Source organism: Alexandromys fortis, unplaced genomic scaffold (assembly GCF_014885135.2).
Source record: "Alexandromys fortis isolate MF-2015 unplaced genomic scaffold, M_Fortis_MF-2015_v1.1 scaffold_71, whole genome shotgun sequence".
Classification (NCBI taxonomy): domain Eukaryota; kingdom Metazoa; phylum Chordata; class Mammalia; order Rodentia; family Cricetidae; genus Alexandromys; species Alexandromys fortis.
Genome location: NW_026067954.1, coordinates 1,611,925 through 1,630,578, shown reverse-complemented (window position 1 = coordinate 1,630,578; position 18,654 = coordinate 1,611,925). Strand labels below are relative to the sequence as shown.

General features: G+C 42.6%; 1 protein-coding gene across 1 annotated transcript in view; it reads right to left on the bottom strand.

The window, feature by feature from the left end:
- The window catches only part of Mex3c (mex-3 RNA binding family member C), a 20,382-nt gene extending 3,262 nt beyond the window's left edge, over positions 1-17,120 (bottom strand). The window contains exon 1 of the mRNA XM_050151714.1: positions 16,256-17,120. Within this exon, the coding sequence (XP_050007671.1) occupies positions 16,256-16,982 (727 nt within the window). The 5' untranslated portion in view covers positions 16,983-17,120. The remainder of the gene's footprint in view (positions 1-16,255) is intronic.
- Positions 17,121-18,654: the final 1,534 nt, after the last annotated feature.

The following is an 18,654-nucleotide window of genomic DNA, read 5'->3' as shown; positions in this document are numbered from 1 at the left end:
ATTTAACCCTCTTAGAACTCTTTAGTTCTGGACTATTACCTCATTTTACTTTACTAAGGAAACAAAACTGAAGCTCAGAAAAATTATATAACTTGTTTATGTTCACACATCAGTGGCAAAGCCAGAGCTAAGCTATGTGTGATGTAGAAATCTATGGCATTTTCATTACTTCAAGAATTTTAATTTTCAAATACTGTGACTTTCACTTGATTATTTTATTGTTTTAACACAACATCTTTATAAAATTCTATTCAAGCAATATTTATGGCTAGTGGCTATCTCCCTTCAGATCCCAGTTAAATTCTATGCTTATTAACTAACAATTATTTATTACCGTCTAGTTTATGACAAACTAAAGCAAATTAAGTTTTTAAATTAAAAACTAATCTAAACATTTAAAAACTTTAATGAGGACGAATGACATGTGGAAAAAAGCTGTTTTTTTTTTTTTTAATATACTGGGGAGACAACCATAAATATGCAGTACTGAAAAAGTAATGCAAAATGATTTTATGCCTGCTGTAAAGTTCTTGATCCATTTAGAGAAACAAATATTAAAGACTCATGGAAAATGGCTGGAGGAACACCAGCTCCAAACCCAAACTAAAAGCTTTGGTCCCAAGCTACAAGTGTACCTAAATTAAAATAAAAACAGGGAAGACATATTTTTCTTAATTCTTAACTTTAAATCAATTGTTTCTGAGTGATCACAGAATTTCAGTGCCAAAATACAGGTTACACAAGTCTCCAAAACTGTCAAATATACAACTATGGCTTAAGTCTCTGGAGTTAGTTTTCAAAGAAATTAATAAACATATTCCCAGAATAAATGTATCCCAATGATTGCATCATACAATTATTTCCTCAAAAAAAGTAAAGAAGGTGGTGCTATTGAAGACAGGAGCCACAATTTGGGCAGGCTTTTTCCTTTTCCTATCTTGTCCTTGACAAGTCATTATTGAGTAACACTAAGACTTTATAATTAGATATACACTATTGAGCCCACATGTCTATGTCTCCAATTTTACCTTACACCAGTTAATTCTATATACTCTAATTAATATGATGCTTTCTCAATACAGCATGGATTCTATGGTCACTTCTTTGCACAGCGTATTTTACTGGTTCCTGATACACTGAAGTCCAAACAATACGGCACACAAAGCACTTATGCTTCAGTTGGTTCCTGACTTGTTAAACATCATTCCTCTTACACCTATCCGTCTCTACTCTTTTAAGCTCTAGAGTATATTTCAACCTTCATGCTTCCTTGTTTCTGTGACTAAAATCTTCCCTCTCTGCTTCTTTAGTCCTAGCTCTGCACTGTTCAACTTAGTAGTAACCATCTGGCTTTGGTTTAGGTACCTTGTCCTCAATGATGCCCCCTTTCTCCTATGGACCTGCCTTCTAAGTTACCAAAACACTGGGAAATTGAATATCCTTATATACTACTGGGTGTCATGTAGTATTTGTGGAAAGGAAGGTTGCTAATTTTCTGCATTAGTACACTAGGCCTTTCTTAATGTTATTTTGGACCCCCAAATCCCCTTTAATTCCTGGCTTTCAAGATTTTCACCTTCTAGTCCCATATTGCTTGCTAATCATCCATACTGAAAGGTGAGTACATGCAAATTATAAATTAGAGCATATTTAAAACATCTTAACCTAGTATGGAACTTCTGAATCCTAAGCACAACTTAATCAAGGTCCTTCTAACAATGGTAGAGCTTACAAAGAAATGGCTGCCTTTTCACTCTGGGTCCTACAGATACATTACCATGAAAACCCAGACTCAAGTTCTCTAAAAGCATTATTTACAGTAGGTCTAAGAGGAAGAGATAGTTTGGTGGGATCTATCAAGAACTCACAAGTAAAACATATTACTGTGAAACATGACAACTTTTCTAAGTACTAATGGTAGGACTACATCTACAATCAATTATTATTAATATTAAAACCAAATAGGAGATGGTTACTTTGGAGTAAAAGATGGGTTAGATTTGTTTTTACTGTATAGTAAAATGAACCAGATGATCATTAGCAAATCTTGTCTCTACACAGTCAAACCTTCCTGATAGGTGATGCTTGGGATTGAGAATTGAGATCACATCCCTTGAACGACATGCTACCCACAGAGATGCCTAAGAAAATTTTGAAAGGCAAAACACTAGCTGGTCATACTCTATACTCGGAGTACAATTCAGTTAAATGAGTTTATACTCCGGGCTACAACTTGATCAGCAGGCAGCCTCCTAAACTCTCTTTCCTAGGCTGCAGACATGGCTTAGTGGGTAAGAGACCTAAGTTCAAATCCCAGTGTCATGTGAAGTCACCACAGGTGCACTAGTAACCCCGGTGCTAACGGAGGGTGGCAACAGGAGGATCTCTGGAGTTTGTTGGTTATGAGCCTAGCTCCAGGTTTAGTAAAGAGATTCTGTCTCAAGGAATAAGGCTCCTGAACACACGAATATATAATTGTTAGAAATATTTCCTAACGCTAGCTCCCTCAAGCCAAATCAAGAAATATCCAGGTTTAATGGAGTTCTGTGCTCTCAGGTGGCCCCAAGGGGGAAGGGGGAAGCCGTGCAAACGTGACCACCAGGAGGAAGTAAGGGAGACCATGTGTCCTTTTGGGAGCTCATTTAAATACCCTGGGGAGGGGTCAGGATCTGGCCTGCTGGGATATGGAGTTCAGACCAGGTCTGGGCACTGGGATAGTTGGGGCCTAGGCTCCCAACTTGACAATAATACACACATTGAAAAATAAAACCTTGTTCCCAGTAACAGGCAATCCTGGTTCATCCTGCAGAAAAACATTGGCAATTTCTATTAAATACAAGTATTTTTTAGAATATGTTTGTCTCCTTTTGCTCTTTTCTAGTATCAACCAGAAAACTAAGACCGTTTCTAATTAACTATTGCCGAGGGCTGGGAGCCTGGCTTAGAGGTTCAGTGCTTGCCCAGCATGCAGGAGACTTTAGCCTCAATCCTTAGCACTGCACAGCACACTCCAACCAACAACAACAACAACACAAAAACCCAAAAAACCCAGTGACACGGTAAGTAAGTAACTGTCAGTTCTAGCTTACAAGTACATATATATAAAACACTTATTTCATCTATGGTTGGTCCTAAAAGACAGGTGTTTAATGTGTAGTCAGTCAGTGGGAAAAATGGAATATTTTAGCTTTGAATCTCTTCTGAAATAGAAAAGCCATTGTCCCACAAAGGGTAATGTACTTGGATTTTGTATAGCAAGAGGAGGTCAAACAAAGAAAGGGAGCAAGACCAAGCTCTTTAAGGTACCATCAATAAACACAGAAGCAAGCACTTCTCTCTCCCTAAATTTGTGGCAGTTCAACAAAGACTGCAGGAACCCTCACTCATCACAACATGGCTTCTATGGCATAAAGATGCTGAGTTACAAACAACATCATTTCTACAATCATATTGTGCAGGTGGGGACTACTTGAATAAGTAGTTTTCAAAAAGTGACATTAACTTAAGGAGATGAAACAAATTAAAAACTTTTTTGTAGATAGAGAGGAGTGAGAGCTTTCTGGAGTTTTTAATCTTTTTTTTTTTTTTTTTTTTTCGAGATAGGGTTTCTCTGTGGTTTTGGAGCCTGTCCTGGAACTAGCTCTTGTAGACCAGGCTGGTCTCGAACTCACAGAGATCCGCCTGCCTCTGCCTCCCGAGTGCTGGGATTAAAGGCGTGCGCCACCACCGCCCGGCTGGAGTATTTAATCTTGAATTTCTGTTTGAAAATTGAGATACTTTAAAGAAATTATGGAGGAACTCTGTTATGCAGACCAGGATGGCCCTGAACTCACAGAGATTCATCTGCCTGCCTCTGCTCCCCCAAGTGCTGGGATTAAAGGTGTATGGCACCACTGCCTGGCTAGATGGAAATTCTTATTTCTGCAGTAACTAAGCGAATTTTCCCACTTACAGCCGTCAATGGCAACATTATAATACTGACAGTACATGTGGGATGAGGAGACCATATTTAGTTGGTCACGGTGGACAATTTGTAGAGCGCAATTTGTATATCAAATGATCTTGTGCCCCTATATGCCCATTGGCAAAGACAATCCTGTAGTAATACTGGTGTAAGTGCAAGACGCTCTCAGTATTTTGTTACTTATTGTTTGTATAAGCATGAGGCTAAGACAGCTGTAGAATAAAATATAACGTATTCATAAAATTGGTTGACTTGGAGGGACAGGGTAAGAGAGACTTCACTGTATACTCAAATCAAATAAATATGATTAGAACACATGAATAATATTTTACTACTTTTAGCTAGCATTGCATTGCTGTGATTATTTTAAGTTACATCAGCAGGATAAATGATACCATAATCTCAAAGTCAAACTCAGTTTTGCCACTCTTAAATGTACCGACTACTACTTGTTTTCTTATAGCTATAGATAAAACTAGCACATATCAAGGTTTTATTGAAGGTAGTTTACAGGGTGGAAACTTGGACCAGAAGTTTATGGGTCAACAATTAGAGTACTAACAAATTTCAGAGCTGTAACTTCAACTTAATTTGAAGTAAATTCCCTGCAATAAAGTCTTTAGTTTACTTTGTTAGCACATGAACCCTTTCCCCCTTTCTATCATTGTTGCTAGGGCAGTTTCAGGCTAAAACCCTCCAACTTCAGCCACAACTTGTCTCCTCCCTCCTTGTTAGAGCAAAACATTCTACATTCTATCTTACACTTCTCAAGGTTAAGAGACCTCTACCAAAGAAAGGCAGCTCTCTGTTGTTGGGATTGGAGTTGAAAGGAAGATGAGGAAACTCAGTTTTCAAACTGTGAGTTGCATTAATCAATTTTGTTGCGTTGCAGGTAGCATTTAAAACTAACCAATAAAACCATGACTTTTGTGTGCCATTGTTTCTGTGGAACACATGTACAATGGGCTGCAATGTAAAATATTTTTTGTCATGGGTTACCATCATTAAAACATAAGGCCTCCAGATTTGATTATTTTGAAGACCACCTTCTAGTTCCAAAAAAATATAAGATATACTTGCTAACAAAAGAATTGGTGTAAAGTGGAAGGAATCACTGAGAGGAGCAAGGTTCAAGATCCCATTTGCAGATGGAACTTTCCAGATCAAATAGACATTGTAGTTCTGCTCTATGGTCATATAAACCAACTCCCAACTAGATTCAATGCATTTGTAATCAGTGTAGTAAGCATAAGTTTTGTTTCTGATGGAACATTCTAGTACACAGCCAAGCCTAGCCTCAAACTCAGTCTCTGGAGTGCTTAGACAGATGTGTGCCACATGCTTTGCTGGCAGATAGAATTTATGATGACCCCCCAGCTTCAAGATTCCTGGCCCAAGGCCAGATGTAGTGCTGCATGCCTTTAATCCTAACATTTTAGAAGAAGTAGGTGGATTTGTTGAGTTTGAGGCAAGCTTCGACTACATAACAAGTTCCAGGGCAGTCAGGAGAGCACATACTGAGACCCTATCTTAACAAAAGAAACTTCTGGCCTAATTTAAACACAAATTTAGGTACTCTTGGAAAGAGATTTTGTAAATGCAATTATGCTTTAAATAAGTCTTCTTTCTTTTCTTTCTCCCTCCCTCCCTCCCTCCCTCCCTCCCTCCCTCCCTCCCTCCTTCCTTCCTTCCTTCCTTCCTTCCTGTATACTCAAATCAAAGTGACTGTCCTGGAACTAACTATATAGACCAGACTGGTCTAGAACACACAGGGATCCACTTATTTCTGTTTTCAGAATGCTGGTATTAAAGACCTACACTGCCAAACCTGGCCAAGGGCTAGGAATCTTGAGGCAGAGACACCAGTCCAGCTCAATTGACTTTTAAATAGAGATTGTTCTGATTACCAGGGAGGTTCTGACCTAATCTTTAGTTCTTTAAAAAAAAAGTTTTTTTTCAGCTTGTCTTAGAGAAGGAAGTTAGAATTCCAAATTATCTGGAAGAAAGCAAACTATTGCGTTGTGAACTGCCTATGGTGTCTGTGCCAAGCACTGTAGTGGCTTCTGGAACAAAGACCTGGAAATAAAATAGAGACCCCCATTTTCCAGCTAAATTCTGCCAGCAACCTGTAAACTTAGGAAGGAGAAGACATACACTCCATGATGAGGATACTTTACTCCTGGCTAAACACCCTACTTCAGCCCAGCAGGACCTGAAACACCACATTCAGATTTTGGACATAAAGAAATGGAGACAATAAAGTTGTAAACTAAAGTAATGACTATGATTATGCAGACACACACACACACACACACACACACACACACACACACACACAAAGAAGTCCTTAAGTCGCTGTAGTGTCAAACACCCTTCACTCAGCTAAATCCATGTCCTTAAGTTTATTTGCAACACACCAATTGAAGTAAACAATTGTCTTTGGTAATGGTCGGTTAGGGTTAAAAACCTTTGGATGTGTGGGGTTACTCTGCTAATTATAGTACCCCTTCCTTTCTTCCAACTAATCAAATGGTCTCTACTGGCCAGGGAGAAGTTGGGAGATTAATAAGACACTGAAGGAATAGTGTATTAATCAAACAGGAAGAAAAGAAGCATACTATAAGTTAACTATTGATAAGATATATAGGTAAGTAGCTATGGGAGATAAACAAAAGCTCTTCTCTGGATCTATGCCAGTCAAAGTGTTCCTAGCTAAACCAATTCTTGAGCTCTAAGAACCTTTTATTAATCCTGAACTTCAGTTCAGCTTAATGCTATGTTTATCAATTCAAATGTTAAACTCCCCCTAAAGTACAGGGTCTATTTCCAGTAGTATGAGAAACTTGGTCATTTCTGACTTCAAGGAGCTCATATCCTAAGGGATACAATAGTTGCTTTAATAAACAGAGGCTTACAAAACAGTGGGGGAAGACACAGAAGATTAGTTTTATTTTGTTAAAACACGTGAAAGAAGGCTTCAAGGGCCCAGGAGGTGGATGGTGGAGAGCTTGCTACAGGCGCACAAGAACCTCAGCAGTACCCCTGAGGCTAGCTAGCAAGCTAATCTAGACGTCTCAGTGAACTCCAGGTTCACTGAGAGATCTTGTCTGTTGCAAAAGATAAGGGAGAGAGCAACTGAAGACAAAAACCTTCATTGACCTCTGACCTCAACACACACACACAGGTGAACTTCAAATACAGTCTGAAAACAGGCTTGAAGAAAGTGGTTTTGCCAAAAGAGGAACCTGGGAGTGCACAGGAGTACAGCGGAGACTTAAAGCTAGTTCAGCATTGAGAGCTTCAGGTGACTAAAATGAAGAGGGAGAAGTTTTCAGTGTCAGATAAGACTTAATCTTACATGGACAAAAGATTTGGGGAAGACATTAGTTATAGAACCCGAGGGGAAGACTTATCTGGAATGAAAAGTTATCACAATAAGCAGCAGAAAAAGGAGAAAATGATACCATGCAAGACAGGCCTGGTAGAACTATTTGCATTCTGGTATCTTGTGTATATGGTGTTCCTGAATTTTTAAAAAAGGAAAGATGAGTTTGTTTTGTAGTAATTACGGTATTTTCCAATTATTTAATAAATTAGTGTATGTATATGGTGATTTAAGAAAACGTATCCCTTAAAAACCTCAGAACCAGGCCAATTTTCATTTCTGATAATCTACAAATACTAGGAAATTATGCATACATTGTTTAATAAAAATGTGAAGAGGGTTAAACTTGAGCAACTCCTCAGTCTTAATGTAAATTCATTTTTCTCCTAACATTAAGTGGTAAAAACTAATTCTTTTCACCCTCTCATCTCCTATAAAGTATGCTGTTCCATCTCTGTACACACCCTTTCTTAAATAACTTAGGCACCTGCCTTGCACACACACCAGACTTTCTCCCTGCAATGAGCACAATGGACTCTGACAAGTAGAAACTGTGTGTATGGTCTTAGGAACTAAATTTCACAAACAGGGGTGGGAAGACAGCTATTGGTAAAGTGCTTGTGGTGCAAACTAGAGAACTAAGCTCAGTCCTCAACACCTACATAAAAAGCCAGATGTGTTGGTGTGTACTTGGAATCTCAGAGATAGATACCTAGGGGCTGCTGTCCAGCCAGTCATCTCAACAGCAAGCTCCAGGCCAATGAGAGAGATGGGATCAAAAAACAAGGTGGGGGACTGAAGAGCTAGGACCATGATTAAGAGTGTCTGCAGCTGTCCCAGAGGACCCAAGTGTTTCCTAGCACTCATATTAGGCATTTGTAACTAACTGTAATTCTACTTCCGTGGGATTTGATATTCTTCCAGCCTTAGCAGATATAGACACAGGCACACAGACAGACAGACAGAAAGACACACACACACAATAATAAATAATATAAAAATGTATCTTCAAAGTCAAACCAAACCAAAGTTAATGTTCCTGAGGAATAGTATCCATGGCTGACCTTTGGCCTTTACAAGGAAGTTCACAAACATGAAACACCCCACATAAACAATGAATTAACTCAGTATCATAGCTACCACACTGAAATAATTTACAGTCTAGTTCAAAGAAAATATGTAACAGGATTGCAGGCCCTTTGTTCGTCTCGTCCGGCTAGCTTACACCCGAAATAATCACACAGAAATTGTATTAATTAAATCAGTGCCTGGCCCATTATCTCTAGCCTCTTATTGGCTAACTCTCACATCTTGATTTAACCCATTTCTAATAATCTCTATGTCACCACCAGGTCGTGGCTTACTGGAAAAGATTCAGATGTGTGACCTGGCAGCACCTCTCCCTCGGTTTCTTTCTTTCTCCCAGAATTCAGTTCTGTCTTCTCTGCCTACCTAAGTTCTGCCCTATCAAAAGGCAATTGGTTTCTTTATTCAACCAATGAAAGCAACACAGAAAAAGAAGGGCCTCCTACACCAAAAATACAAGCAACAAAATTCCCAATAATGCTTTCGTTTTGCATCAAATTCTTACTATAGGAAATGAAATACCTTCATCATTTTCTAAAGTCTAAAAAGACTGGGACAATCAGATACCAACCATACTTTACATGTGTGCATGTTGTCTTTCTTCAAGAGTTAGTGAAAATTGAAAATGGAAGAATGTGTGGACAAGCTATCATGAATCAGTGAACTTAAAGTCATTAAGTCTCTTATCTACCTCTTTGTTGTGTGAGAGGAACTAGTAGTATTAAAGATAGTTTCCTCATTTAGTTGCAAGGAAAATTAAACAAAATATCATACTAAATAAGCTTACTGGGGGAGGGGGCAGTGCACACCTTTAATCCCAGCACTCAGGAGGCAGAGGCAGGTGGATCTCTGTGAGTTCGAGGCCAGCCTGGCCTACAGAGTGAGTTCCAGGACAGACCCCAAAGCTACAGAGAAACCGTCTCGAAACCATGTCCCCCCCTTCCAAAAAATAAAAGCTTACTGGGATGGGTTATACAGCTAAATGGTAAAGCATATGCTCGTCACGTCCAAGCCTTGGGGTCATTCTCCACCCTTCCCTCTTGAAACTAATCATAACTCCCGTTTTGGCATTTAGAACCATTCAGCATTCTTCCATTATTTCTCACCCCGAGTAAACTCAGCTAATAAGAGAGACTGGAACTGGCTTTAATAATGATTTAGAGAGCACTCCAGCTTCGAAAACCTCTCTTCTAGACACTTTTCACTTATTCCTCACTGTAGAGTGTTTTAGGGTAGGTGGGAAAGAACTTTAGGGATGTCTCAGCTATGTTAGATCTCAAACTGTCTTAAGAGTTTCATACTCTTTTCCTCTAAAAACAACACTCTTTCACATGTTTCATAATATAGTACAATTAACAAGGAAAGTCATATCATTAGATTTTATATCAAAAGCTCCATTCACATGTAAAAACTCAATTTCAGCATTATATTTTCAAAGTCTGGTAAACAAGTCCTAAGAGGGTCTGCACACGCACTTGAGAGTGAGTGGAGAGAGAGAGAGAGAGAGAGAGAGAGAAGGAAGACGAACTGAAGTCAAATTCCCAGCATCCACAAAAGTCGGGTATGATAGCCTGTGGAGTGGAGCCAGGTGGATCCCAGGAGCTTACTCTTAAGTGAGCCATTGTAACCAAAACAGGGAGTTTCAGGTTCAGTAGAAGATTCTGTCTTATAAAAATGAAGAGCCGACAGGAGAAGACACCTAAGATTCCACACACACACACACACACACACACACACACACACACACTCACACATCCCTAACTCCTAGAGACACCTATCAGGTTGTAAAAGTGTTAAGGTATTTCAAACTGCAAAGTCAGGACAAAATGTGCAGTCAATCTAACTTGGTAATTTACTTCTACATGATTTAGGGGCTCTTTTGGACAAAGTTGAGGCTATGGGCTCTATGATATCATCTAGTTTTACACATTAAGAAAACAACTTAGAATTATCTGAAGTTAAAAAAAAAAAAACAATGACACCCCCCAACTGCTCAAAGTTATAAACTGGTAATTTTTTTTAGACTTTTTTTATTATTTATGTGTGAGCATATACACATATTCGTGTTCAAGGAGGCCAGAAGGATGTCTAGGAGCTGGAATTACAGGTGTTTGTGAGTTGTTCAATGTGGGTGCTAGGATTTTCACCCTGGTCCTTATTATAACAGCAAGTACTCTTATCTGCTGAGCCATCTTTCTACTTCCAAACTAGTGACTCTAAAATTCACCCTTAAGTATGTTAGAGAAGTTCAAATATTTAATGAAAAAAGTTACATTTGGCCTTTTATTAAAGCTGTTACAGTTGCCAGAAGATGTCAATTAGACAGGAAACATAGTTTTCCTTATTAGATCTTACAAGTTTAGCCCCTTTAGAAAATGTTAATAGGATTCTCAGAATTACCGGAGTAGAGATGTAGTTCAGTGGTAAAGAACTTATCTAGCATTTGTGAGTTCCTGGGTTGGTTCTCCAGCACCATTAGTACACCAAAATAAAACAAAGTGGAACAAGCTATGTGTAAAAGATTCTCTTCGTCTAGCTTACTCTTTGCTAGAAGTACATACTACAAACTTCAAAGATTAGGTAAAACACTAAAATGACAATTTTAGATTTTATCCAGAATTTGTATAGAATGTAAAACAAACTTATTAACTATAAAAATTTTATAAGTAGGGCATAGCTGGCACGTTTCCAGTAGTACAAGGTCATCCCGGGCAATATAGAGATACTTATAGCTAAAAGTTTATTAATTTTACCTTACTCCTTATAGAATTTATTACCCTGTACTTTAAATTGCACACTGAGTTTACATGGTCATATCTTAAACTTTATCCTCACAAGGTTTTGGGGAAGTCACAACAGAACATGGAATAGGTTTTCTCCAAAGAGATAAAACAGAGGCTTAAAGAAAATGATTTGTCCCAGTTATTGATAACAGCGATGAGGAAAAGCGATAGAGGAAAAGGCAAAGGTGAACAGTGGTATAGAGGGAACAATGTTCATGACTAAATCCTTTGTTCCTAATTTCAACCGCACCTACAATTGTCAGTAACAAATTCTCTATTATTTTAAAGCTAAGTCTTACTAGTTCATGCTACTGTGTTTGGTCAAATAAGGTTTTCCTTACATGGAATGATTTGTAGTCTTCTGATTACTAGACAAAGGCAACAATCATACAATAACCATACTCAACAGCCCTAAATGCAAACACTGGCATGAGATATTCTAGTTACTAAAGAATAACATAAAAGTCTCAAAATCGGTCACAGACAACTATTCAAACTATTATGATATGCATATATTTAATTTAGTTGGGTTTGGTAATTCTAGTACTAGAAAATTACTAGCTGGGTGTGATAATATGCCTGTAATCCCAGCACTCATAAGGCAGGGGGCAGAGATCTGGAGTTTGATTTGAGGCTAGCCTGGACTTACTCCTTTCTCCAGCAATATTATATACATGGGAAGATACCATGATTTTAGTGCTGTTCTGAAATTCTTTAGGATGGATTGGATGGAAGCCTATTTCTCTTGATCAAACACTACTGACAAAAATTTGGAACAATGGGAAGTCTCCTCCACACACTAATACACACTATCACTGGAGATCAGTGGTAACAAAATAATCCAATCAATGAGGGAATTTTTTAAGTGGTCTAACGTAGTGACATCTAGGGTATAAGAATACCAGCAAACAGATAAAAACAAAGAACTCATTTTCATTTTACTTTACTAGTTAAAATTTTTGTATGGTGTACATTATTTTAGCATACATTATTTATACATTACCGTGTATAAATTGTATATTTGGGGTACAAAATTTGTTAAGAATATACAATTAAAAATGACTTTTCTAGACCTATAAGGTTAAATAACGTATAATAAGAATTAAAGTCATTGTTAAAAGTAGCTCAAAATGATCTTAAGCTCAATTTACAGTATTTAATATTAATTGATGGTGTAGGAAAATGGATCCAAACTAGGCAGTGGTGATGTATGTCTTTAATCCCAGCACTTGGGAGGCAGGGCAGAGAGATCTCTGATTCAAGGCAGCCTGGTCTACAAAATGAGTTCCAGGACAGCTAGGGCTATACAGGGAAACCCTGTCTTGAAAAAACAAAAAAGAATCTAGAGTTCTATTGTAATTTACCCTTACTGGAGAATAACAACTGCAGAAACTAGACTAAAACCTGTTGACTTCAAACAAACCTGTTAACCATTATTAATGTCTTGCAGGCACCACACTTAAAAACAGAGGTATTCTGTATTTATAAAACTAGATTTTATGGTATTTTAGTATGTGTATATCTGTGCATGACCACAAATTCCCACACGGAGGCTGGAGGTTTATGTCTCGTGTCTTCCTTTATAGTTTCCACCTTGTTTGAGACAGGGTCTTTTGCTGAACCTGGTGCCAGGTGATTGGTCAGACTTGTTGGCGAGCAAGTCCTCTTGTCAGTCTTATAGAGCTGGGATTCTAGCTACATGGCGCCAGGTCCAGCTTTTTGGGATCCGAGTCACAACTTCATGCTGTGGAGTATTTGACCCACTGAGCCATCTTCTCAGCTTTAGAGTTACTTTGATGTCTATATTTAAAAAATTTATTATTAATATACCTTTCCAGTTCTGAATTTATGTTATTTTAACATAATTTACTGGATATAATAAATTTAATATTAATATTATTAATAGTATTATTAATTTCACAAAATGCAACACTTAAAAAACATAATAGTAACAACAAGACCAATTTAATATGTAAAGGCCATAAACTAAGATAGGAGGTCAAATGCTCTGCCATTTATAAGTGGTCTGGGGAAAAGAGGGATAAAAAGAGATGGCTCAGTGGTTAAGAGCACATACTGTTCTTTTAGAGGACTCTCCAGTTCAGTTCTCAGCACCCACGTTTGGTGGCTGGGGCTCCAACTCCAGGGAGATCTGACTCTAGTCTCTGTAAGCACTTGCTCTCATGTACATATACAGACATTTAAAAAAGAAACAGTCTTGGGGTTGGAGAGATGGTTCAACAGTTAAGAACACTCAGTTGCAAAGGACCTGGGTTCAGTTCCCAGCACCATATGGCGGCCTATAATCATCTTTAACAGTTCCAAGGACCCTATACCCTCTTCTAACCTCTTTGGGCACCAGGCACACATGTGGTGCTCATATACACACAAAGGCAAAACACTCATAAACATAAAAATAACAACAAAAATTGGTCGGGGGATCGGTGTAGAGGCACATGTTTGTGAGCCCAGAAGCCAAGTTATATGAATAAAACCTATCACTAACAAAAACAAAATAAATGCAATGTATGGAACTAACGGCTATTTGCAAGTGCTGCTAGCTATGTACGGCTCAGAATCCCATCTATCCTATACTATACTCTTTGCTTCAGAGCCGAAGTTATAAATGTCTCCATATGTGACATAATTATTTCCAAAACCAATTAAGAGATGTCAAATAGAAAATTATGACTTCAGGTAATGAATAAGATGCAGGAATGGCTAATTCTTAAGGATGAACATTTTTAGCTCTTCCAAAGTAAACAAAAAACTCAAAGTGATTTATCATTTTTTTTTTTAAAAAAAATCTCATTTTTTAAAAAAATTCACTCGGGACAGGTACTCTCACAAGGAGAAAGTTTCCCACAGTAAAAGGATATGAATATTAAAAGCTACTTAGTTCTCTATAGGAGAGAGCAAATACAAGTTTTATTACCATGCTATTGGGGTGTGTGGGTGGTAAAGGGGGTCAATGATCCACTAGTTGAATGGTGCAAAACAGGAAAAGGGCAAGACTTTCTGCCCTTAAGATAAGATAAAGGAAGATGACATACTTTTAATAGTACCGTCAACTCTGGGAATACTAAGTGCAAGAACAGTCAGCAATCTGTCTCCATGTTCTAAGTCATATTTCCTTATTAACCAATAAGCACAGCCCTAAGAAGGAAAACTAAGGCAGTTATCATGTAATAGCACATAATAAAAACGTGCTACTTAAATTTGTATAAGTAGTGCCAGTTTACAGTTAAGGTGCTTACAGATGTGAAGAACGAAAGCTCATGTTAAACTAAACTTACCAAGATATATTATTGTCATGTGGTAAAACTAGCAAGCAAATGTTTTTTCTTTGCTACCTCAGACAAGCACTAAACACCAAATTAAGTTGTGTTGAGGTGTTTTCCCGGTATGCCATTCAAATCTCTATATTCCACAGCTTAAACAATCACTTCCCTGGTCCCTTCCATCACTCCACTTTACCAGATCCTAATTGCTAACAAAATTTGGGCCTTTTTCTCATCACCATGCACAGCAGGTACTACCCTTCCGGTTTCCTTACATGTCGAATATTTGCATCTTTGTTTTCTAAACTAAAGGTCATGTTTCTCATGTGTGTCATTTGTCTGCCTAGATCACAGTACTTTAGAGACGTTTTACTGAATTGTTAGTTTCTAATGAAAAGTAGAAAGTCTGAATCAGCTGCAAATTTTCATTATCATAAACTCATTATTGGGCAAAATCAAGCATTCAATGATTTTAAACGAAAAGCCATCACATTCTGTATCTATAAATAAAATGCATTTTTATTTCACACGCAAAAAAGTTTTCTCATTGCCTGTTACCCCGACTAGTTCCTACAACTGGCGAGTGAGGCATGTGAAACTGATTAGACAATCTTAAAGAAGCTATTTTATAAGCTATTTGGTGTCCAGATATCACATAAGCTTTTCTTACCAAAATCACAGCAAAGAAGTAAGCCGTCTCTTACGTGTGAAGTCACCGTTTCGACAATCTCTTATTTATGTGTACTTTAGAACCACTTGGGAAAATGAGATCATCAAGCAGCAGAACCATCCTCTCTGACCTCAGCCAGAGGCACGTCTCCACCAGGCTGCACCACGTTGTATCACGGCAGCAGCAGGTAGTACGACCCCTTGTAAAAGAGGCACAAGCTGCACTCCAGCATACAGAACCTTCCCTAAAAATGTCGGCTACAGAGGTACTCTGCGCATCCCCTTCCCCCACCTTCACAAACCTACTCCCGGAATGTGAGACATAGGTCCTTTGTCTGAACAATGTGGGAGGAGTCTGTCTGCAGAACGGGTGTGCTGGCAAGTGAAGAAAACTGGTCGAAAACTGCACAAATGCACAAAGTTCTTTAATTACCTAACCGCCCAGCTTTCCCTTCATCGTACAAGCTAATGTGTTCTAAGATACTGATAGTCCTCCCTTTTTGAGAAAAGTGTCCACCGAGTACCTAAGACCAACAGAGTTGGGGTGCTCTCCTAAAGCCAAGTTTCTGAATAGCGGAGGAGGGAGGCGGCGATGCGGCCGCCTGTGAACACCGCTTCCCTCCCGAGTAGGTCCTTGGACACGCAGCCTCCATGTCGGTCCGCTCTCTTCTGCACAAGCTGGTCGAGGCAAGGATGGCCATTCTTACCGGCCACGCGGCTACACACCCTTGCCACCTCGAAGCTTTCGGGAAACCGTGCCGTACCTACAACTTCTGACCTGACCTCTTACCACCGTGCTGAGGTTTCTGGTGCCATGCCAGCCTGGGGTTCCACGAAGACACCGAGAAAAGACTACTAGGCTGGGCGGCCCGGGAAACTTAACACTTCTTATCAGGCCGAAGCGGCCGACAGGCGTGGGTTTTCGCCAAGGTGACCCATCCCCTTCTCGGCGACCCCGCGCTCCCTCCCAGACCCCTTCTCGGTGGACCCGGGGGACCCTTCGGGCTCGCTCTTCCGCCGCACGCCCGTCTTTTTCCTCTCCCACCCACGCCCAGGGCCGTGCCCAGAGGAACCTCGGCGCACTCACCCTGGCGTCCGACAATCTCGGCGACGTGCTCGGAACTGGGCACCGGGACGCACTCGGTGGTGTTGACGCTCTTCCTCCGCAGCAGGGCCGCTTGCTCCCCGTTCAGCGCGGCAGCGGCGGCCCCGCCACCGCCGGGGCCGTAGGCGTGGGACAGCATCGCCGCCATCATGCCCTGGGCATCGTCCCCTCCGTACAGCACCCCCGCCGCCGCGGCCGCCGCCTCCCGGGCATCGAACCCCGCGGGCGGCAACAGCACCGACCCCAGGGGCCCGCCCGGGATCGCCTGGGTCTGGGAGGCGGTGGCCGCGGGCGGCGACAGCAGCAGCAGCGACGGCCGGTCCTCCTCCTCAGCCTCCTCCAGCTCCTCCTCCTCCAGCAGGTCTCCGTCCAGCTCCGCTTCCTCCCCCTCCTCCTCGTCCTCCTCCAGCTCCAGCTCCGCCGTCTCGGAGGTCTCCGGGCGGCCGGGCGGAGCCGACTCCTCCGGAGCCAGCGCGGCCGCCCGCCGGGCCTGGCACTGCGCCGCCGCCACCGCCGCGGCCCTGAGCGCCGGGGCGCCGGGCTCCGCCGGGCTGGGGTCGTCGAGGCCGAGCGCGGCCAGGCGTTCCCTTAGCAGCAGTCCGTCCCCCTCGAGCTCCGGGCCTCCGGCGGGCGGCGGCAGCGGAGGCGGCTGCGGCAGGGGGGCCGGGGCCGCCGCCAGGGCCAGGGCCGCGGAGCTGCCGCTCGGCATCGCGGCGGCGCGCTGTCAATGGCGGCGGCGGCGGCGGGCGCGTCAGGCGCGGCGGGCGGCGGGCCCCATGGCGGACGGGGCCCGGGCCCTGCTCAGCGCGCAAACACCTTTCCTCGGGGGAGGCGGCGGCGGTGCCCGCGCCCCGGGCTGAGGAGCGCCAGGGCCGCCGGAGCGCGCGAGGGCGGGGTGGCGGGGCCGGGGACGGAGCCGAGGTAGGTAACTAGGTGGGTGGGTGGGGACAGCAGCGGCTCCCCTCTCAGGGTTTCTTTTGTTTCATGGCCTTAACCAGCCCCCGGCGCGCGCGGCGGCGGTGGCGACGCCCCACGCCGTTCTCCGAAGGAAGCCGGCGCGCTCTGATTGGCTGCTTTTAATCTCCGGGAGCCCGCCCTCTCGTCCCGCAGCCTTCTAGTTCCTTTCCCTCGGCCCCACCCCCGCCCTCTTCTCGGGCCCCGCCCCGCCGCGCCCTAGGCCGCTCTGATTGGATGACGACAACGAGCCCGTCCCCGAAGCCGGCTCTTTCCGTCCCCCTCCCCACGCCCCGCCCTTCTCTTGCCCCAGGGCTCGCGAGGGAAGCGACTGTGATTGCTCGATGGGTATGTCACTCTTTGTGACGTAGCGAGGTGCCCGGGGAAAGAGGCGGGAGGAAGGCGCGGGAGCGGAGGAGGAGAGGGCCCCGAGTGGGGTCCGCGCAGGCGCGCGCGGGCTTAGCGCTCGCTTGGGTTCTTAGCTCCGCTCCGTGGCCGTCCCGGGGCGGTGTTCGGGAAGGCGCTGGAGGAGAAGCCCGGCTCTGGGGCTGCAGGCGTGGGCCGCTGTGCGGAAGCGACTGCCGTCGGGGGCGGGGCCGGAGGGTCCTAGCCACTCGCGGGGGTGGCTTCCTGAGCCGCGTGGCTCCGGGGCCTTCTCTGCTTCTCTCCGGGACTGCTCCTCCCTCGGGGTGGCCGCCCACGCCCGGCCGGCAGATCTTCCCCAGCGGTGCTAGTTCCTTATGGTCGGGCCTGGAGGGCTGAGTTTATAAGTCCTCGGGGCTTTTGAAAGGAAATTAGTTGGGTGTGTCCTGATGGATGCTCTTCCCCCTTGAGTTCCAGTTAGGCCTTTCCAGGTTCGCCTTAACCTCCCGCGTGGTACCAGCGAGAGACATCGAGCAACAACGGAATCCTAAGTTTCTAGTGCCCCGTTAAAGTAGAAAGAAACAGTTTTAATAGAAAACCCATTTCAGTGCGTCCCAATTATTGCCATTTCAGCATGTAAGCAATATACAATTACAGTATTTTACACCCCCCTCCCATGCTAAATCTTTGTCGATGTTGCATTTTCCACCTATAGCATACATAGATTCATTTTGCTTCCCACTGGCCACGTTTCAGGCCCCATTTTGCCACGAAAACCTCCAAATCTCTTGAGTTTTTAAATGTAACTTCAACCCCTCTGTCTTAAGTTACCTAAAGTTTGTTAGAATGTCACTGTAGTACTCTTGTCCCCTATCACAGCAACAGTACAAAAGAAAGCTCGGCTATGGCTTCCACAAACCATTTTGTGCCTAAATAGCCATTTGCAGAAATACCATCTCTTCTAGTCCGAAGGGCTGTTGAATCCTAGCTGTTGTTAAACCTTCCTTGTTTGTTCAAACTCGCTTTCGTGGATGCTTGTTGATAGCCAAGGCTGTGGTATGATT